The following is a 23,805-nucleotide window of genomic DNA, read 5'->3' as shown; positions in this document are numbered from 1 at the left end:
ATTTCGCCACGCACAGCATACTTTAACAACGCCGGTAAGCGAACAGTGTACGAACTTAGCAGTTTCGGAAGCTCTTCCGCCCTTAGCCCGAAAGTCAATGACCGTGCTCTTTTGGATGTCAAATAAATCGCTCCGTTTCAGCATTACACCAACTACTGCAATGTTTTCCGCGTCGTTCCGATACGCTTTATGTGCCCTCCGCTGCTGAGTGCTGCCGCCTACCCCCTGTGACGGGTTACTCTACATCGACGTCGAACACAACGCTGGTCACGTTAATAAAACTGGACCGTATGCATTATCACGCACACCTCACATGGACAACATCACATTAAAAATACAACGACTGGGACTTTTAAAACTAATTACATAACGCATTTACTTCCTTCCGGCGGAGCATTAGTTCGAACACACAAGACCTTCATTACACCAGTTTCATGAATGTGCATCGACTGTCTCGACGGTTACCCTAAACCAAACAAAAAAAAAAAAAAGAAAAATCCTAAGAAATGCTACTGGATCTAGCACACTTACGTCAAACAACACTACAAATGAAATATACAATAAATCATCTCTTCGAAATACGGAAATACGTAGAGCTCGTAGAGCTTTTATTGTGTTCTTGTTTGATCGACATATTTGATTGGATGGTATCTGGCAGCAAGCGAGCTGTAAAGTATGTAAGCAGTAAAGTACTTCTGGGAGTGTCATACTTTCTACATTTTTCTCTCCCTGAACTAATCTCCCAGAGAAAAAAAAGCCGAAGTATTTAAAGTATTTATTCAGCAGAAGTAAACGCCAGGAATAAATGTTGTTGTTGTTGTGGTCTTCAATCCAGTGACTGGTTTGATGCAACTCTCCATGCTACTCTACTCTGTGCAAGCCTCTTCACTTCCACGTACCTACTGCAGCCTACATCTTTCTGAATCTGCTTAGTGTATTCATCTCTTGGTCTCCCTCTACGATTTTCATCCTCCACGCTGCCCTCCAATACAAAACTGGTGATCCCTTGATGCCTCAGAACATGTCCTACCAACCGATCCTTTCTTCTAGTCAAGTTGTGCCACAAATTTCACTTCTCCCGAATGCTATTCAGTACCTCCTCGTTAGTTACGTGATCTACCGATCTAATCTTCAGCATTTTTCTGTAGAACCATATTTCGAAAGCTTCTGTTCTCTTCTTTTATAAACTATTTATTGTCCATGTTTCACTTCCATACACGGCTACACTCCATACAAATATTTCCAGAAAAGACTTCCTAACGCTTAAATCTGTACTCAATGTTAACAAATCTCTCTTCTTCAGAAACACTTTCCTTGCCATTGTCAGTCTACGTTTCATATCCTCTCTACTTTGACCATCATCAGTTATTTTGCTCCCCAAATAGCTAAACTCCTTTACTGCTTTAAGTGTGTCATTTCCTAATCTAATTCCCTCACCATCACCCGACTTAATTCGACTACATTCCATTATCCTCGTTTTGCTTTTTTTTATGTTCCTCTTATACCCTCCTTTCAGGACACTGTCCATTCAATTCCGTTCAACTGCTCTTCCAGGTCCTTTGGTGTCTCTGACGGAATTACAGTGTCATCGACAAATCTCAATGTCTTTATTTATCCTCCATGGATTTTAATTCCTACTCCAAATTTTTCTTTTGTTTCCTTCACTGTTTGCTCAAAAATATCGGTGATAGGCTACAACCCTGTCTCACTCCCTTCTCAACCACTGCTTCCCTTTCATGCCCGTCGTCTATTATAGCTGCCATCTGGTTTCTGTACAAATTGTAAATAACCTTTCGCTCCCTGTTTTTTACCCCTGCCACCTTCAGAATTTGAAAGACAGTATTCCAGTCAACATCGTCAAAAGCTTTCTCTAAAAGTACAAATGGTAGAAACTTAGGTTTGCCTTTACTTAATCTGTCTTCTTAGATACGTCGTAGGGTCAGTATTGCCTCGCGTGTTCCAACATTTCTACAGAATCCAAACTGATCTTCCCCGAGATCGACTTCTACCAGTTTTTCCATTCGTCTGTAAAGAATTCGTGTTAGGTAGTAATTACGAACCCATACCAACTCAAAAGAAAAAGAAACTTACTTAATTCTCCATAATGCAAAACAATTATCTAACTACTTTCAAGAAGTGAAAATTCATGTTAGTTGTATGAAAAGTGCTAATGTTAATTACAAAGCAGATTCGTAAATAGTAGCGTATTGTAAACAAGCGTTTGCTCCTTCAAGTTCTAAAGATGGCAGGGGTAAAAAACAGGGAACGAAAGGCTATTTACAATTTTTACAGAAACCAGATGGCAGTTATAAGAGTCGAGGGGCATGAAAGGGAAGCAGCGGTTGGGAAGGGATTGAGACAGGGTTGTAGCCTATCCCCGATGTTATTCAATCTGTTTATTGAGCAAGCAGTAAAGGAAACAAAGGAAATATTCGGAGTAGGTACTAAAATCCATGGAGAAGAAATAAAAACTTTGAGGTTCGCCGACGACATTGAAATTCTGTCAGAGACAGCAAAGGATTTGGAAGAGCAGTTGAACGGAATGGACAGGAGGATATAAGATGAACATCAACAAAAGCAAAACAAGGAGAATAGAATGTAGTCGAATCAAGTCGGGTGATGCTGAGGGAATTAGATTAGGAAATGAGGCACTTAAAGTAGTAAAGGAGTTTTGCTATTTGGGGAGCAAAATAACTGATGATGGTCGAAGTAGAGAGGATGTAAAATGTAGACTGGCAATGGCAAGGAAAGCGTTTCTGAAGAAGAGAAACTTGTTAACATCGAGTATTGATTTAAGTGTCAGGAAGTCGATTCTGAAAGTATTTGTATGGAGTGTAGCCATGTATGGAAGTGAAACATGGACGAAAAATAGTTTGGACAAGAAGAGAATAGAAGCTTTCGAAATGTGGTGCTACAAAGAATGCTGAAGATTAGACGGGTAGATCACATAACTAATGAGGAGGTATTGAACAGAATTGGGGAGAAGGGGAATTTGTGGCACAACTTGACAGGAAGAAGGGACCGGTTGGTAGGACATGTTTTGAGGCATCAAGGGATCACAAATTTAGCATTGGAGAGCAGCGTGGAGGATAAAAATCGTAGAGGGTGACCAAGAGATAAATACACTAAGCAGATTCAGAAGGATGTAGGTTGCAGTAGGTACTGGGAGATGAAGAAGCTTGCACAGGATAGAGTAGCGTGGAGAGCCGCATCAAACCGGTCTCAGGACCGAAGACCACAACAACAACAACAACAACAGGTATTTTCTATGAAACACACAATTTTACTCACATTAATATTATGCTACTAGTACGATACGAACAGGAGGTATTCAATATAACTGAGGAAACAGCAGTTTGTTTTTACTAATTAAGGAGGATGTACTTATTTGGTGGAAGGACAATAGTACTAAAGAGTATGTTATTATTTTCTTCTTAACAGAGTGTTCGTATTAAGTTTATAAGAGTAACTTCTTTTTTGTCAAAGTACGCTACCTGACAAGGAAAAGAAGCACCCAGAAGGGGAGGAACTACAAAATGAAACATCACTTGCTAACAGGGTATGTGATATTATTTCGGTGATTATAAAATCGAATCAGTTTCCAAAGCACTTATCTGTGTGACTTTGGATCCCCTCTGGCCTGGATGTACGCACTGGTTTGGTTGGGAAATCTACCCCACAACTGCTTATTTATTTACTCGTATGACTAGGGTCCCCTGTCGGGCAGACCGTTCACCGGGTGCCGGTCTCTCATTTTGACACCACTTCGGCGACCTGCAGTTTATGAGGATGAAAGGATGATGATGAGGACAGCACAACACCCAGTCCCTGGGTGGAGAAAATTCCCCGACTCAGCCGGGAATCGAACCTGGGCCCAGAAGACTGACAATCCGTCACGCTGAACATTCAGCTACCCTGGGCGGACAATCCACAACTGCTGTAAGTGTTCATTGATATCCTGGATACTGGCACTCGGACAGACGTCAGCCGCGTGGCATAGCCGCGCGCCGGCCGGGGTGGCCGTGCGGTTCTAGGCGCTCCAGTCCGGAGCCGCGCTGCTGCTACGGTCGCAGGTTCGAATCCTGCCTCGGGCATGGGTGTGTGTGATGTCCTCAGGTTAGTTAGGTTTAAGTAGTTCTAAGTTCTAGGGGACTGATGACCACAGCAGTTGAGTCCCGTAGTGCTCAGAGCCATTTGAACCATAGCCGCGCGGTTTCAGGGGCCTTGAAACGGTCCGCGTAGGTCCCCCAATCGGAGGTTCGAGCCCTCCCTCGGGCATGGGTGTGTATGTTGTCCTTAGCGCAAGTTAGTTTAAGTTAGATTAAGTAGTGTGTAAGCTTAGGGACCGATGACCTAAGCAGTTTGGTCCCATAAGAACTTACCACAAATTTACAAATTTACAGAAGTTACGTCCGAACTGGTCCCACGCATGTTCTGTCTGGAACATATCGGGAGACCTCGCTGGCCACGAGAGAAACACGTGCCATGTGTGGGACAGCACTGCCCTGCTGAAAAATGGTGCCACTGTCACATGAGAAGTATGAGGTGAGGGAGCAGAATGCTTGTGACCTAACGTTATACGGTCAGAGGCTCATCAGTCAGTACCAGCCGCGATATAAAGCGTTACCCGATGGCTCCCCACACCATGACGCTAGCAGTAGTACCGCTGTGCCTCTACAAAACGTCGGAAGAAGGGGACCTCTCTCCAGGTCGTTGCCATAATGTCCAACGATGGTCATCCGGGGTAGTGCAGAACCTTCTCCGCTGAACACAATCCACTGCTTTCATCAGCAGTCCATGCTGCAAGGTCATGGTGCCACAACATACACAACCTTTTGTCTCGTGTTAACGGAAGCCTAGGTATAGAACTACAGAGTATTGTAAAGCTAAACAGTTTACCTACCTGCTGATGGTGTGCGCGTCTGCAAAGTTAAATTGAGGTCCAACCATGTCTTCTGGGAGCCCCACATCTTTTTGTCGGATAGTGCATATCTCGAATAGTTCTACGTCTCTGCATACCCTCCTTCTTGACAGACTTTGCAGAATACGGCGAATGAACTTTTGCGAAAGAATTTAGCGTGCTCTGGGAAACTGCCCAAAAGCCAGATCCCTCTCAGCTTTAGGAAATGCAGTCTTGTTACAGCTTCTGTCAAAGAAAACACTACTGCCTGGTAGTGTGCAGGACGCATCTTTTGCAATCATCTGCAACAGTGTCAGTGCCAATAGATTACATCCATATGCTGTCTTGCCTAAAATACATTATAAGAACAATTCCTTTTTCCTTTAAAGCTTTAAATTCATTTCATCACTTTAGCAAAAACAAATTTTATTGTCGTCGTGTACATTATACAGCGTCCGTGCGTTACAATTCTATTACAGAATATTTGAAATTAATGTTTTTGGGCCTCGTTTTGTAAATGTTACCTACGCGTGCTAGCATAAAATGTAGCATGGTGCATATTTAACCAGTTTTCCTAGAATTTAACAGCTCTCATATAGTGCACATGCGAAACGAAGGAAATACACGACGAATGCGTCACTTACAAATATACACCATGTAAATTCCGCCACATTTCACGTTTTATTAACATTAAGATAATTTTGTGTACGATTCCGCAAAGTGCAAATAAAACCTTGTTAGTTTACCGAATTTTGAATGAAACAGCGCCGGCCGAAGTGGCCGTGCGGTTAAAGGCGCTGCAGTCTGGAACCGCAAGACCGCTACGGTCGCAGGTTCGAATCCTGCCTCGGGCATGGATGTTTGTGATGTCCTTAGGTTAGTTAGGTTTAATTAGTTCTAAGTTCTAGGCGACTGATGAACTCAGACGTAAAGTCACATAGTGCTCAGAGCCATTTGAACCATTTAAATATAACTAGGGACTAAAGAAATTTATCACACAACTCTATTGAATGACGGAATGCTCAGGCATTAAGAGATCGTCAGTTTAGTTCTACAGAAAAGTGTGTGTGCAGTAGGGGAATTTAAAATTGCAAAGGGAGTCCAAAAAGTCACAACAGTAAACAAGACAAAATGTCAGAAGCAAAGGGGTATAAGTGGACTTCCTATAATTTTGAGAAAACTGCAGTTAAAGTTCACAAGGTTTCAGAATTGTCTTGGGATTGCGAAAAAGAAGTCAAAATTTTTGTGTACATTAAACATAAAAATACCTTGTAGAATTTTCCGTTTGCCTATTGGAATAATGGTTTAATGTAAGAGATCAGTTTTATATTATAAGTTGTAACTGTCTGTATGCACTTGTATCCATTTGCTTACAGAATATTATGAAATAAGAATGATGCGAGTTATATTTTCTCTGTAATGCTTTTTTGTTGGTTGTTATCATTTTAGCTATCATAAAACTGCTATTTAGAACTATGAGAAAATATTTACGTAATGGTACTGAACACCATACCTTTTGTCGATTACAACAGTGAAATGAAATAAGAGGTAGTACTGTTTAACCCATTACCCCATCTGGGTCACTTCCCTCTTCTTGCGTGTCATAAAAAGTTTATGTAGGTAATGAACAACATAAAAAATAGTATAACCCCATTCCTTCTTCTCGTGCATCATAAAAATTTTATGTAGGTAATGCACAACATAAAAACTCGATATGATTCGACACGGACATGATGCATTATGTTAATAGAGCATTTAAAATAGTGCTAGAAAATAACTATTCGCAATTTGATTCTAAAAATTTTTTTCCTCTTCTGGTTCAAGTGTCTCAGGCGGGTCATCCCTAGTTGTTCTTCCTGGTTGTCCTTCACGCTGAAGCGATTTGAAGCATGAATGACAGATAGTCCAGGGCTGACAAAATGACGTTCACGAGAGTTTTGCCTTTTCTGCCAGGTTTTGTTAGATTATATGTGAGAAACTCATATACAAGTGCACGTGAATTATCTTCTTGTTAACTGATTCGTAACATCTAGTAACTAGCAATCTTTTAATTCTCCAAGAAACAGTACAGAGTGGGATTTTACTTGTATCACTTTGCCACAAAGATTTTACATGCTATGCCATGCTCTACGTGCACTTATATCATTTTTCAGGGAATTGTTATTTTTGCTTCTGATATTCTCAATGGCTTGTAGTAGTTACGCAGAGGTTAAGCTGTATGGAGAGGTGGACAACAACAACAACAGAGAAGTGTTGGAAGTGTTCTACACTACTGACCATTAAAATTGCTACACCAAGAAGAAATGCAGATGATAAACGGGTATTCATTGGACAAATATATTATACTAGAACTGAAATGTGATTACATTTTCACGCAATTTGGGTGCATAGATCCTGAGAAATCAGTACCCAGAACAATCGCTTCTGGCCGTAATAACGGCCTTGATAGGCCTGGGCATTGAGTCAAAAAGAGCTTGGATGGCGTCTACAGGTACAGCTGCCCATGCACCTTCAACACGATACCACAGTTCATCAAGAGTAGTGACTGGCGTATTGTGACGAGCCAGTTGCTCGGCCACCATTGACAAGACGTTTTCAACTGGTGAGAGATCTGGCGAATTTTCTGGCCAGGGCAGCAGTAGAACATTTTGTGTAACGAGGAAGGACTTGCAACATGCGGTCGTGCAATATTCTGCTGAAATGTGGGGTTTAGATGGGATCGAATGAAGGGTAGAGCCATGGGTCGTAACACATCTGAAATGTAACGTCCACTGTTCAAATTTCCGTCAATGCGAACAAGAGGTGACCGAGACGTGTTCCCAATGGCAGCCCATACCATCACGCCAGGTGATACGCCAATATGGTGATGACGAATATACGCTCCCAATGTGCGTTCACCGCGATGTCGCCAAACACGGATGCAACCATCATGATGCTGTAAACAGAACCTGGATTCATCCGAAAAAATGACGTTTTATCATTCGTGCACCCAGATTCGTCGTTGAGTACATCATCGCAGGCGCTCCTGTCTGTGATGCAGCGTCAAGGGTAACCGCAGCCAAGGTCTCTGAGTTGATAGTCCATGCTGCTGCAAACGTCATCGAACTGTTGGTACCGATGGTTGTTGTCTTGCAAACGTCCCCATCTGTTGACTCAGGGATCGAGATGGAGCTGCACGATCCGTTACAGCCATGCGAATAAGATCCCTGTTATCTCGACTGCTAGTGATACGAGGCCGTTGGGATCCAGCACGGCGTTCCGTATTGCACTCCTGAACCCACCGATTCCATATTCTGGTAACAATCATTGGATCTCGACCAACGCGAGGAGCAGTGTCGCGATAGGATAAACCGCAATCGCGATAGGCTACAATCCGACCTTTATCAAAGTCGGAAACGTGATGGTACGCATTTCTCCTCCTTACACGAAGCATCACAACAACGTTTCACCAGGCAACGCCGGTCGACTGCTGTTTGTGTATGAGAAACCGGTTGGAAATTTTCGTCATGTCAGCACGTTGTAGGTGTCACCACCGGCGTCAACCTTGTGTGAATGCTCTGAAAAGCTAATCATTTGCATATCACAGCATGTTCTTCCTGTCGGTAAAATTTGACGTCTGTAGCACGTCATCTTCGTGATGTAGCAATTTTAATGGCCAGCGGTGTAACTACGGGACCGTCCAGTAATAAACGTCAGCGGGAATTACTGCATGCGAGACTGCTGGGTGACAGACTCTTTCTCCACAAGAAGTATCTGGTCCAGCGGTGTGTTACATCCGCACGTTGCCGCAGTTTCGCCACGCACGGGACGCAGCGTACGAAACCGTGGCCCCTGCGTTACGGCACCTCCTCTGAAATAGCAGGCGCTTACATCACGGGCCGACCTGCCGTTTGCCGCCACGGCCCATATAAACAACTGCTGTGTGGTCGGGCAGCCAGTGGGTGGCGGTGTGGGGCAGGGGGCCACGCATCCTCCCTCCACGCACGTGCAGACTGGCGCCACGTACGCACGGTGCCTGCCGCCGGCGCCACAGGAATGCGTACACTCAGCCAGCCCTGCGAACAAAACACTGTCGCTGCTTCCGCAGGCGCTCCTCTCGTGTTGCGAGACGGCCGCGTCCTTGGGATGCTTTCGCGACGGGCGCAAAAGGTTCAGCTGCAACGCTCACGCTTGACGGTCTGCTACCGTGATGTTTACACTGTGTAACTCATTACCTTTTCCACATGTTGCGTGATTAGACATAAGAGGAGCGAATGCCGGACATTTGCCACGTCGGACATTTGCCACACTTGCCCCTTCGCCAGGTAGCTATCCCTCAGGTAAGGGACGCCCTTCCTCGTACTACTTCTGTCCACATCTTACTCGATACAACCATTACGTAAGGGACCTTCTTCTTCGACATCTTGGCCAAATACAGAGCTTTTTATCCGAACTCGAAATATTTATAACTTTTGGGAAACGAAAGCAATACCAACGATTATGTCAGTATGTAATTAGTTCTGCCAAGTATAAATATAGATTCCTCTGTCTGTACTGTAGCTTCCTTTCACGCTTACTGATTGCGACAGAAACAGTTCATCGCCATGGGAGCAACAAGAAAGGAACGATGTAAACAGAATGCGAATGTACGCTAATCATTTCTTTTTGATCACTGCATTTGTGCCTACTTTAATTACTACAACTGCATGCCCAAAAGACAACAAGGAAAGAAGAAATGGGTAAGTGAATGTTTGAAAAGAAGAACGACATACCCTCTAAAATGCGATATCGCTTGCGGCGAAACATTAGTTAATAGAGTGTAGCGGGAAATTTTCAACACATGACTGAAAATACGTTCACTAAATAGAGATAAGAACATCTATGATTGACATGTCACCTAAAGTCGACGTACAATTTTAAAATGTTAGAAATAAGGAAATGAAGTAATACAGAATGCTATGCTAGTAACGTACGTTGTTGTTCTACATTGTTTAGCTCTGGTATTTACAGGGTCACAGAGAAACCATCCTAGGTTTTGGAGGGAAAAGCCGTAATTGTAATGATCTGCACTACAACAGAAACAAGAAGCACAACTTACGGAAAAATGATGTAATGTGTGTTTCAGCTCACAAGCGACATTGAAGCAGATAGTTCCTGTGACTTAGTATGGGCAGAGGTTATATTCGACAACCGGAATAAATTAATGACTGGCTCCTTTTACCGACCCCTGGTCTCAGATGAAACACTTGCTGAAAAGTTCAAAGAAAACTTGAGTGTCATCACGAATAGATACCCTACTCATACAATTATAGTTGGCAGTGACTTCAATCTACCTTCCGTATGTTGACAGAAATACATTTTCAGACCCTATTGTAGATAGAAAACAACTTCCATAATTGCTCTAAATGCTTTTTAAAAATTCGTTTAAAGAATTACTTCACGAGGTCATTCAAATTGTAAATGGTTATGAAAGCACACTTGACCTCTTAGTCACAAATAATCCTGAGCATCTTCGAATCCTGCCTCGGGCATGGATGTTTGTGATGTCCTTAGGTTAGTTAGGTTTAACTAGTTCTAAGTTCTAGAGGACTAATGACCTCAGCAGTTGAGTCCCATAGTGCTCAGAGCCAATCCTGAGCATCACGATGGATACAGGGTTTAGTGAACACACAGTCGTAGCGAGGCTCAATTCCGTAACAAAAAAATTCACCAAAACTAAAGGCGAAATATATATATATTTATAAATGCAACTAAAAATTTGGTTGACGTCTTTCTAAGAGACAGTCTCCTCACGATGTAAGTGAAGACCATATGTAGCTTAAGTTCAACGAAATAGTACCAGCTGCACTCGAGAGATTCATAGCAAATAAATTAATAAGAGACGGGAATGATCCCCCACTGTACACAAAACACGACAGAAAGCTGCTGCAGGAGCATCGAAAAAGGCAAGTATAATTTAGAAGAATGCAAAATCTCCAAGATTGGCGAAGTTTTACTGAGGCTCGAAATTTGGTGCGGATTTCAATGCGAGATGCATTTAATAGTTTCCACAACGAAACTCTCTCTAGACATGTGGCGGAAAATCCAAAGCGAGTCTGGTTCTATGTCCGCACACAAAGAGGAGCAACCCAAAAATTCCGAGAAATAGCTCCGTAAAAATCAAAAACTTACTTAATATTTTAATTACCATCGGTTCCTTCAAAGTAGTACCCTCGCGCTCGCATACAACGCTTCCAACAATTTTATCATTGTTGGAAGCAGTGCTGAGAAGATGCGTTTACATGGGCCGTATTTTACGGCAATATTGGGCGCCGTAGCGTTTCCGTCAATATTGCATCGATGTAGCTCCAACACACGGCGGTATGGCCGGGTAATAGTACTGATTATTTATTTACATTTTCTGCTACCAGTCACTTTTATTTGTTTTATGTTTAAGGTAGGACGTCAAACTGGCCGTCTTGGAGCAGGAGAGACACCACAGGACATTTTAATTTCCACTGTCTATACTTTTACGAATAAATTCATAAAATTTTGTCAGCATGACCAGGAAGGATTCAGGTTTCACAATCATAGCAGTGGAAGTTCAAAAACATAACAATTTTTTTTACGTATGAAAGTTCATCATTTTTTCACTTCTATTGGCTACGTTTGTTGCTATAGGCACACGTTTCTTCATAAGTAAGAGAGATTCTTCGATGAATTTTGCACAGCATACAAATCATACTTACAGGTGTATGAAACTCTAGAAATTATTTAATTTATGAAAAAATGAATGTGCTGTTATATTTCAAACCTCATCTAAAGAAAAAACTCAAATTTTATAGTTAATTATCTCAATTTTTACCACAGTTTTTAATAGATTTGGAAAATTCTAGAGTTTCATACACCTGTAAGTATGCTTTGTATGCTGTGCAAAATTCATCGAATAATCTCCCTTACTTATGAAGGAAAGTGTACCTATAGCAACAAATGCAGCCAATGGTAAGTGAAAAAAAGGTGAAATACAAATGTAAAAAATATATTATTTTCTTATATTTTTGAACTTCCACCACTATAAGTGTAAATCCTGAATCCTTTCTGGTCATTCTGACAAAGTTTTATGAATTTATTTTTAAAAGTATAGACAGTGGAAATTAAAATGTCCTGTGCTGTGGCTCCTGCTCCAAGTCGTCCCGTTTTATGTCCTACCCCCCTTAACTGAACATAACGCAACGCGTTTCGAGCATGAAGGTGCTTTTACATGGGCCGTATTTTCCGGCAATATCGACCGCCGTAGCGTTGCCGTCAACATTGCATCGATGTCGCTCCAACACACCGCGGTATGGCCCGGTGATATTGCTGATTATTTATTTGCATTTTCTGCCACCAGTCACTTTTATTTGTTTTATGTTTAAGTTAACATAACGCAATGCGTTTCGAGCATGTTCGGCCCATCTTCAGGCGTTTATAAATACAAAAAATTGTTGCTTAAAAATAAATTGTCTCGCACTAGATTAACATAGAACTTTTAGTTTACCTTTGGCTGCCGGAGGGGCTGTTAGGATGTTTGGAGGGAGGAGGAACAGCGGTTCGCCAGAAATTGATGTCCAACAATGTCTTCTGCTTGTGTGGGCCTGTGTCTCGCTGTTTATCATGACTGTCACCACAACCTGTGTGGGATCCAGATAGTTTTGCATCACTTATTATGTTGCAAAAATCGGCAGTATTTAAATAAATAAATCGCATTGTAAAAAGTGGCTGGCTACTGTTATCTTCTATGTTAGAGTCTACCTATATCGTGTGATATGCTTTCGAATATGATAAGTGTTCACTTACAGTGCCTCGTTTTTCTTCCTTGGTACGCTATCGTAGCTGTTGTGTAACCTTACAGTTTGTACTATTTCTTATGTCACGGCTTTTTGATGTAATTCATAGCAAAAATTTGTTCTACATAGAGGTAAACGCTGTACACTTATTAACAGTATAGTGATCTAGTAGCGTAGATGGGTATCGATTATCTCATTTTACAGCGCTATTCACGTTACTCACAATCTGGTAAACGTTTGTTAAAATTGGAAAATTTTCATCTGTTGCATTAGAACTAGCTTGGGAGTACCATTTCACAAGAACGATATTTTCTGAGCGTCAATAAATCGTTTTCTTTGAGGTACTTCATAATGTTCAAATACAGCATATGTTCCAAAACCCTACTGCAAATCGACGTTAGTGATATAGGCCTGTAATTCAGCGGATTACTTTTACTTCCGTTTTTGGATATTGGTGTGACTTGAGCAATTTTCCAGTCTTTAGCTACGGATCTTTCTGTGAGCGAGTGGTTGTATATAACTGCTAAATATGGAGCTATTTTATCAGCATACTCTGGGAGGAACTTGACTGGTATACAATCTAGACCTGAGGCCTTACCTTTATTAAGTGATTTAAGCTGCTACGTTACTCTGACGATATCTACTTCCATGTTTCTCATCTTGGCAGTTGTTCTTGATTGGAATTCAGGAATATTTACTTCGTCTTCTTTGGTAAAGTAGTTTCGGAAAACCGTGTTTAATAACTCTGTTTTAGTAGCACTGTCATCAGTGACTTCACTGTTGTTATCGCGCAGTGAAGGTGATTGGCTCTGAGCACTATGGGACTTAACATCTATGGTCATCAGTCCCCTAGAACTTAGAACTACTTAAACCTAACTAACCTAAGGACGTCACACAACACCCAGCCATCACGAGGCAAAGAAAATCCCTGACCCCGCCGGGAATCGAACCCGGGAACCCGGGCGTGGGAAGCGAGAACGCTACCGCACGACCACGAGATGCGGTCAGTGAAGGTATTGACTGCGTCTTGCCACTGGTGTGCTTTATGCATGTAGAATCTCTTTAGGTTTTTTGCCAGATTTCGAGACAGAATTTCGTTGTGGAAATTATTAAAAGCATCTCGCATTGAAGTACGCGGCATATTTCGAACTTCAGTAAAACTTTGCCAATCTTGGGGATTTTGCGTTCTTTTAAATTTGGCATGCTTTTTTCGTTGCTTCTGCAACAACGATCTGACCCGTTCTCTAAATTTTCTCTACAGTGTTTCTCGAAAAGAACATCGCCTTCTCTCCAGCGGTTCCCATCTGAGTTCCCGAAGCATCTCCGTAACACTTACGTGTTGTTCTAACCTACTGGTAACTAGCAGCACACCTCTGAACTGCTTCGATGTCTTCCTTCAATCCAACCTGGTACGAATCCCAAACACTCAGGCAGTACTCAAGAATAGGTCGCACCAGCCTCCTATATGCGGTCTCCTTAACAGGTAAACCACTTCCTTAAAATTTTCGCAATCAACCGAAGTAGACCAGATATTTAAGCGACTTGACTGTGTCAACCGGGACACTAGTAATACTGTATCGGAACATTACAGGTCTGATCTTCCTACTCATCCGCCTTAACTTACATTTTTCCACATTAGCGCAACTAGGATATGGGCAGAAAATGGGGACATCCTCTGACTCAGCGACTCTGACAAAGTGCAGATTGTTGCGGCCCGGTGCCTGGGAACGGACATCTTGGAAGCGGCGAAGATGGTCGCCAGTTCGTGTGCTATTCTAGTAATCATCTGTGAAAAGTGGTTCAATGACTGAGGAAACCACAAGTAGGCAAGGTGTTGGGCATTCTCACTTCATTACAAAACGTGGAGATTGGAGGCTTACCCGCTCCATAAAGCAAGCTAGATGACTATCCGTGACTGATCTAACTACAGAACACCATGATGGTGCAAGCACAAGTGTTTCGGAGCACACCGCTCAGCACACGTCGCTGAACAATGCTGCAGCCGACCCCCACGTCTTCCCGTGTTCAGACAACGACATCCTCCGTTACGATAGTAGTGGTCGCGGGATCATCGATATTGTACCGTGAATCAACGGAAACCCGTCGTCCGGTCGCATGAATCACGTTCCTTATTACATCAGGTCGATGGTCGTGCCCGTATACGTCGTCATCCAGAAGATCGGCTACTCGAAACACGCACCGCGCCACGGGAAAGTACCTTGCTTCGGGCGACTTTCTGTGGAACCTGTGGTAGTAATAGAAGGTACAATGACAGCTACAATGTAGTAAACATCATTGCAGACCAACTGCGTACCTTCACGCTTGATGTCTTCACCGACGGTGAGGGCATCCTCCAACACGGTAACTGTGAGTGTCACTAGACCAGAGTCGTGTTACAGTTGTTTGAGGAACATAATCTTGAACACACCTTAATCCCTTGGCCACCAAATTCGCCTGATATGAACATGATGGAACACATCTGGAACGTTATCGAACCCCAGTTCCGCCCCCACAAACCAGGGGCCAGTAATTTAAAGGAATTACATGACCTGAGCCTAGACATTTGTTGCCAGATCCTGCCGGAAACCGAAATCGTTGCAGTATTAAGTTCCGAAGTTGGGCCAACAGTCGTTGCTAGAAGTATCCCACGTGTTTCTACGTTTTTCAGTAACTCTAAGCTATAGGCCCTCAACATAATCGTTCAGAAAATGCTACTTAGCTCGGACGTTCGTTATCACTCTGTGATGCCTATTACTTACGTCTCATACAGTAAAATGAATGTCCTTAAATTTTTAGATCGCACCCAGTCTTCGTTCAGAAAGTTAGCTTTTTCTGTGAACAGTAGTGAATGGATACACCCGGAGTTGATACACTGTCCGGTCATGTTAATGTGTCACCTGTTAAAAGTTTGAATAACCACCTTTGCAGCATGGACCCCTGTGAGGCGTGCTGGAAGGGAGTCATTGACGTTCTGGAATGTACCGACAGGGCTGTACCGACAACCATGTCTACTCCAGTGCCGTGGCCAACTGCTAAGATTCTCGCTTGAGGATCCACGGCACGAAAAACGCGATCGAGATGGTGCCACAGGTTATCGATTGGGTTTACATCTAGGGGATTCGACGCCCTTGGCAGTACGACAAACGCATCCTGGTGTTCTTCGGGTCATGCACATACACTGCGAGCTGTGTGACACGTTGCATTGTTCTACTGGAAGATACCACCGTTCCGAGGAAGAACAAACTGCATCCAAGGGTGTACATGGTCCCCAAGTGCAGATGCATGCTTGTGTTGATCCATTGTGGCTTTCAAAATACCGAGATCACGCGAGGGGGCTTCAGAGAGTATTGTAGGTTGTTTGCTTTCCATTCGAAGGAGAATAAAATGTGATTCATGTGACAAGACTACCTCTCACCATTCAAGGACGTCCAGTTGCGGTATTGGCGTGATAATTCCAGTCTTCGTCGCCGATGAAAAGCATTCGGAATGGGTGTATGCATCAGGTGCCGACGCAGCAATGTTCGCTGAACAGTCGTTGGATACGCAATTGGTAGCCCCTTGGGCGGTCAGTTGCTCAACGATAGCACATCTATTCGTCCGTTCATACCTCCGCAGCTGTCGTTCACCGCTGTCACCTATAGCCCGTGGCACACCACAATTGCCTCGGCGCCGGTCATGGATAGCACCATTTAAAAACTTGTTTCGAAAATGATTTCACCCTTGACTCGAAAGCCAATGATCATGGCGGTTTGAACATCAGGTAAATCGCTCCATTTCCGCTTTACGACAATGACTGCCCTATTTTCCGCGCCCCCCGACATGCTTTATATACCCTCCACTGTTGGTGCTACCATCTGCGGTCTGTAAGCGGCTATTGCGCGTTGACGTCGAACATAGATGGTGGTGAGATTAATGGGACTGGACAGTGTATATGATGCCTACACAGCGCAATATGGTTCCGAATCAAGCAGCAGTTGCTCGTCTGCAAGGAGATCCATCACTTGAGAGACTGGGCCAGTTCTTCGGTGTGGGGCAGAGTCTATTACTGAACAGGGTTAAGTCGGATCGCGATTGCGATGCATTGCTGGCTTCGTCATCCTGCGAGCTGGAGTCTGTGTCGTCCTCGAGAGCCACGCCAGTGAAATGGCAGCCAGTGAAACATGCAAGTGAATGGCGACCGCAAAGTGCGAAGTGGCGCTATTCCGCCTGTCCCTGACGCAGATAGCGAGCCCTTTCGCTGCTGTACCCTTCTTTCCAAAACTCTGTGTAAATCGATTTATTTTCAAACTTCCCTGCATGTTAAAACTGTAAGCCTTTGTTTCAGTCTACTTCATAAATCAATTCGTTACAACAAAAAATTGTAAAATTCATTACGTTTTCTATTATCTCTCGTAGCAGCAAGAACATTACGGTATTCGACAGACATCTTGTTTCTCCTGAGAATCAAATCCATACGAGGTGTAAACGTTAACCGTTTACAACGTACCGCATTAGTGTAAGAGAAATCGAGACGGGAATTTCATACATGACACTTGTGGTCTATCAAGCCTCCAAATGACTTCATTTTTTCTCATTTTTTTTAGTAGGAAACAAAATGTTTGTAGTGTAAGAGAAATCGAGACGGGAAATTTCATACATGACACTTGCGGTCTATCAAGCCTCCAAATGACCTCATTATTTTCATTTTTTTTAGTAGCAAACAAAATGTTTGTTGACTCTTTTAGGATTATCCGCTCTCGGAAGCAAACCGCGATGCAGAACGCCTCTCTTGCAGTGTCTGTCACTGGAATTGACCGAGCATCTCCGTGACGCTTTCGTGTTTACTTTTTTTTTGGGGGGGGGGGGGGCGGGGGGAAGGGGCATCACTCTTCTGACTGGTTTGATGCGGCCCGCCACGAATTCCTCTCCTGTGCCAACCTCTTCATCTCACAGTAGCACTTGCAACCTACGTCCTCAATTATTTACAGAATGTATTCCAATCTCTGTGTTCCTCTACAGTTTTTGGCCTCTGCAGCTACCTCTAATACCATAGAAGTCATTCCCTGATGTCTTAACAGATGTCCTTGCATCCTGTCCCTTCTCCTTGTCAGTGTTTTCCACGCATTCCTTTCCTCTCCGATTCAGTGCAGAACCTCCGTATTCCTTACCTTATCAGTCCACCTAATTTCTCAACATTCGTCTGAAATACTTCGATCCTCTTCTGGTTTTCTCACAGTCCATGTTTCACTACCATACATTCTCAGAAATTTCTTCCTCAGATTAAGGCCTGCGTTTGATACCAGTAATCTGGAGTGCCCTGTTTGCCAGTGATAGTCTGCTTTTGATGTCCCCGTTGCTCCGTGCGTCATTGGTTATTTTACTGCCTCGTAGTAGAATTCCTCAATTTCATCTATTTCTTGACCATCAATCCTGATGTCAAGTTTCTGGCTGTTCTTATTTCTGCTACTTCTCATTACTTTCGTCTTTCTTCGATTTACTCTCAATCCATATTTTGCACTCATTAGCCAGTTCAGTCCATTCAGCAGATCAAATAAATCTTCTTCTGTGTAGCTCAGGATAGCAATGTCTCCAGCAAATCGTATCATTGATATCCTTTCACCTTGAATTTTAATTCCACTCTTGAGCCTTTCTTTTATTTCCACCATTGCTTCTTCGATGAACAGATTGAACAGTAGGGGGAAAAGAGTACACACCTGACTTACATCGCCGATCTACGCTTCTGCGTAGAAACCTCCTCATTGCTTACCTTATCAGTCCACCTAATTTTCAACATTCGTCTATAGCACCACATCTCAAATGCTTCGATTCTCTTCTGTTCCGGTTTTCCCACAGTCCATGTTTCACTACCATACAATGCAGTACTCCAGACGTACATCCTCAGAAATTTCTTCCTCAAATTAAGGCCGGTATTTGATATTCGTAGACTTCTCTTGGCCAGAAATGCCTTTTTTGCCATAGCGAGTCTGCTTTTGATGTCCTCCTTGCTCCGTCCGTCATTGGTTATTTTACTGCCTAGGTAGCAGAATTCCTTAACTTCATTCACTTCGTGACCATCAATCCTGATGTTAAGTTTCTCGCTGTTCTCATTTCTACTACTTCTCATTACCTTCGTCTTTCTCCGATTTACTCTCAAACCATACTGTGTACTCATTAGACTGTTCATTCCGTCGAGCAGATCATTTAATTCTTCTTCACTTTCACTCAGCAAAGTCATCAGCGAATCGTATCATTGATATCCTTTCACCTTGTATTTTAATTCCACTCCTGAACCTTTCTTTTATTTACATCATTGCTTCCTCGATGTACAGATTGAAGAGTAGGGGCGAAAGGCTACAGCTTGTCTTACACCCTTCTTAATACGAGCACTTCGTTCTTGATCGTCCACTCTTATTATTCCCTCTTGGTTGTTGTACATATTGTATATGACCCGTCTCTCCCTATAGCTTACCCCTACTTTTTTCAGAATCTCGAACAACTTGCACCATTTTATATTGTCGAACGCTTTTTCCAGGTCGACAAATCCTATTCTTTAGCCTTGCTTCCATTATTAGCCGTAACGTCAGAATTGCCTCTCTCGTCCCTTTACTTTTCCTAAAGCCAAACTGATCGTCACCTAGCGCATTCTCAATTTTCTTTTCCATTCTTCTGTATATTATTCTTGTAAGCAGCTTCGATGCATGAGCTGTTAAGCTGATTGTGCGATAATTCTCGCACTTGTCAGCTCTTGCCGTCTGCGGAATTGTGTGGATGATGCTTTTCCGAAAGTCAGATGGTATATCGCCAGACTCATATATTCTACACACCAACGTGAATAGTCGTTTTGTCGCCACTTCCCCCAATGATTTTAGAAATTCTGATGGAATGTTATCTATCCCTTCTGCCTTATTTGACCGTAAGTCCTCCAAAACTCTTTTAAATTCCGATTCTAATACTGGATCCCCTATCTCTTCTATATCGACTCCTGTTTCTTCTTCTATCACATCAGACAAATCTTCACCCTCATAGAGGCTTTCAATGTATTATTTCCACCTATCTGCTCTCTCCTCTGCATTTAACAGTGGAATTCCCGTTGCACTCTTAATGTTACCACCGTTGCTTTTAATGTCACCAAAGGTTGTTTTGACTTTCCTGTATGCTGAGTCTGTCCTTCCGACAATCATATCTTTTTCGATGTCTTCACATTTTTCCTGCAGCCATTTCGTCTTAGCTTCCCTGCACTTCCTATTTATTTCATTCCTCAGCGACTTGTATTTCTGTATTCCTGATTTTCCCGGAACATGTTTGTACTTCCTCATTTCATCAATCAACTGAAGTATTTCTTCTGTTACCCATGGTTTCTTCGCAGCTACCTTCTTTGTGCCTATGTTTTCCTTCCCAACTTCTGTGATGGCCCTTTTTATAGATGTCCATTCCTCTTCAACTGTACTGCCTACTGCGCCATTCCTTATTGCTGTATCTATAGCGTTAGAGAACTTCAAACGTATCTCGTCATTCCTTAGTACTTCCGTATCCCACTTCTTTGCGTATTGATTCTTCCTGACTAATGTCTTGAACTTCAGCCTACTCTACAGGCTTAGTAACTTGTTTCTTTTCTGCGAAAATCGCGCACTTGTCTGATGTCACTTTTACAAGCCGTTTACAGTAAAGACTGTGGTAAGTTATGTATTGCTGAGAAAACAAAGCAGTGTCACGAAGATGATAAAACTGTTATTGAGATAATGCCATTGTTTTAGCAACTTTTTATAACTATTAATAACATACGAGGGTTGAATGAAAAGTAGTGCCTCCGCCTTCGTTAATTGGGTTTGGATGGGAATATTTTAATAAGTCAAACACAGAAATAATATTTAGAATGTGACCTTTAATTACTAATATTCACTTTTCCACATAATCACCAGGCAACTGGATACATTTCTGCCAACGATGAACAAGTTTTCTGAGGCCGTCACGGAAGAAGTTGACACACTGTTTCCGCAACCTCAGTCTCACAGTTCTCTCAACGTCTTCATCAGAAGCATAATGATGTCCCCGTATATCGTCTTTCACTATCGTAACAGATGAAAGTCAGAGACGGTGCTAAATCTAGACTGTATGGAGGATGCCATACGGTGGTGAGATTCAGTCTCTGAAATTCTGCTGTGGTGGCACGTGAAGTGTGTGATTTCGCATTGTCATGCTGCAGGAAAACATTTCCCTTTTCCTGTCTGAACCTTGTTAGCCGTCGTTCGCAGTGTTGTGATGTAACGCTCTGATTTTAATGTTGTTCCACGATCGAGGATAGCACCATCTGCGTTCCAGAACACTCTGGCCATGATTTTTTCAGCAGAGGGCTGCATCTTGAATTTATTTTTCTGGGGCGAGTCTTTGTGTCGATATTCCACAGACTGACGTTTCGTCTCCGGGTCGCAATGATGTGCCCACGTTTCGTCTTCTGTCACAATTGAGAGAAGAAAGACGTCACCTTCGTTTTCCTAACGCGAGAGTTTTTCCTGGCAAATTTAAAGGCTGTGCACTTTCATTTCAGGAGTCAGCATCCGGGGTACCAATCATGCACAGATCTTCCGATAACAATAATGTGACCCACACGTTCTTGTGGAATACCGATTGTGCTTGCAATTTCTCTCTGAGTGATACGTCGATCGTCTTGAATCAATCTGTCAACATTTTGCTTCTGAAACTCGGTGGTTGCTTTCACAGGACGTCTAAGTCTCTGTCTGTCACGCAGGTCACATGTTCCCGCCTCAGTGTCTTTTAACTTAACTCGTCCTACGACGCACGGTACTCACATCAAAACAATCACCATAAAGTGCTTTCATTCTCTGATGAATCTCCTTTGGGGTGACACCTTCTGCTGTCAAGAATTCAATGACTGCACGTTGCTTAATTCGCGTTGACCGACCGTCTGCGCAGGGTTCCATACTTTAGACTGCAACAACACAACCGTTCAATGCTAAGGCTTCCCACCAACTGGAGCTGTAGAGAGGAGGCTACGGAACAAGCCAGTACCTGCCGCATCCCAATGCTGCCAACTGTTGAAGACTTACAAAGGTGGAGGCATTACTTCTCAGTCGAGCCTCGTATATACAATTAATTTCTGCAGTCGCCCATGCCCTCCACTACAGAGTACACATCATACATGGGTCACTCAACTGCACTGTGACAGGTCATTCACAACTCTCTAATGGGCTCAGCCTGTAAATATGACGGTAAATATGCGTCTTATTATTACATACGACTCTGTGTTGTGCTTCTCAGCATCTCTAGCCATGCACATTTGTGTATTTTTAATTTGTGTTATCTTTTCTAAGTTGGTATGCTCAAGAAATTGTTTAGACGCACTTTGTATTTCTGCTGCGTTATAGTCACTTTAGACGATACAATACGTCACTATCCCGTTTCTTGTTTCCATCATTATCATTATCGATTTTTTTTTGTTGCAGGAGTGATAGCTACCAAAGCGCTGCACTAACCTTCTGCCAGCTACCATGATCGACCGAAGGTGAGTAGTGAACTTAACGGCGTAATTCAGTTTCAATTAATGATGTCTTCGGCCTAATTTTTTTCCCTATTACTTTACAGTACATTCTTTCAACTTTACAAATCAGCTAGTGTGTTACATATTTGACTTCTAAGCAGGTGAGAGAGAAAAAGTTTAGAGAAGGTTTGAAATTATATGTAATTTGTGGGGAGTCGCTAAGTGTTCTCATTATCAAATGCTGAATGACTATAGCATTGGTAATTTATGCTTCATTTCAGATAGAAGTTTTTTTTTTTCAAGTTTCTCAGTGTTTATGGCCGAATCAGGCTTCCTCAGTCTCCAGCTTCTGCGGAACATTGCCTCAACAATAACCACAAATACGTAATAGATGCACAAGTCTTACAGACAGAGGAAAAGGTGGCAAAACTCAACCAATTAGAAATTTTATAAATTAAAAGACAGATGTGTACATCCACACACCTATTATTAAACGAGAAAACCCAATTCAATTATTCACCTCTTTTAGATGAGATCACAACTCAAGGATAGAAGCAAAACTTTGGACCTAAGTCCATCAGTAGACAAAAAGTTCTTGGACGATGCATAACTTTGGTTTCGTCAAGTTAATGTAATTGCTGAATTTGTAATTCCATATGTAATTTGTTAAAAAAATGGTTATTGATGTAAGTTTTCATGAAGCTATAGATCTATACCTTAAGAAGTTGAGGCGACTATCTTTGCCTTATCATCATGCTTATCTGTGCATTACCACCTTTGGGAATAAGTAACATACTTGAAAATGCGTTTATAACCCGAAACATAGGTCGTGCAGTAACATAACAGTAAAATTAGTGACAAAAGGCAAAAAACAGTGTTTCTTTAGTTGATGTTTCATTTGTTTATCTGCAATAAACTGAGATTAAGTCGTTGTGAGACGTGCACCTTATTTCACCCCAAATTCATGCCTCCATATTCACTAAACTTCTCGGTGATTCCATTTTGGATTAATGCGTCAAATCCGTTGGTCGGTCCCTGGACAGTGACGTAGCCCACATTTTGAACTGTAACCGTGCATCAGGATGCACTGTGAACAGTGTTCTTCTTGCTTTGTTTAACTTTTATTCGTGCTGATGCGCGTGGAGGCTCACGAGCCGATCTCTGATAGAAGCAACAGTGGTTAACTTGACCGTCAGTCATTTACTTTTTCGACAGTAAGCAGCAAAAAGAGCAGCGTGAACATTCACTACCATTTTACATCTGCAAATAGTACCCTACTAAATCGCAAGATACAGATTCTCTTACACAGCTTATACGCTGTTAAATTACTGGAGGTAAACATCACGTTCAATTTTTTTTTTTTAATGTAAGACCTTTTCTTTCCTCCATCCCTGTGTAATCCCAGCTGATGCTACATCTCTAATGATATCTATATCAATGGGCCGCTAAACTCCAGCCTCTTACATTCTGCGTGAGATGGCTATCGAGCCGAGCCACGTTCACTAGTACAGGGCCCCATTTCTCGACGCTCTGGAAGCACGCAGAATTATCTCGGCATGTGCTGCAGCGCGCAAGGTCGGGGACAACCTGTCCCTAATTACGCAGGCCTTTCGTGCAGTAGTCTCGTTCCTGCCGGTTTCGCTGCC

At 42.6% G+C, this 23,805-nt stretch overlaps 1 protein-coding gene across 1 annotated transcript in view; it reads left to right on the top strand.

Annotated features, from left to right (window-relative positions):
- LOC124619570 (tubulointerstitial nephritis antigen-like) overlaps positions 1-23,805 on the top strand; it is a 529,036-nt gene that overhangs the window by 342,865 nt on the left and 162,366 nt on the right. The window contains exon 3 of the mRNA XM_047146059.1: positions 22,125-22,183. Coding sequence (XP_047002015.1) covers positions 22,170-22,183 — 14 coding nt within the window. The 5' untranslated portion in view covers positions 22,125-22,169. The remainder of the gene's footprint in view (positions 1-22,124; positions 22,184-23,805) is intronic.

Source organism: Schistocerca americana, chromosome 6, assembly GCF_021461395.2.
Source record: "Schistocerca americana isolate TAMUIC-IGC-003095 chromosome 6, iqSchAmer2.1, whole genome shotgun sequence".
In the NCBI taxonomy this organism is placed as follows: Eukaryota; Metazoa; Arthropoda; class Insecta; order Orthoptera; family Acrididae; genus Schistocerca; species Schistocerca americana.
This window is presented reverse-complemented; position numbering and strand designations above follow the sequence as displayed.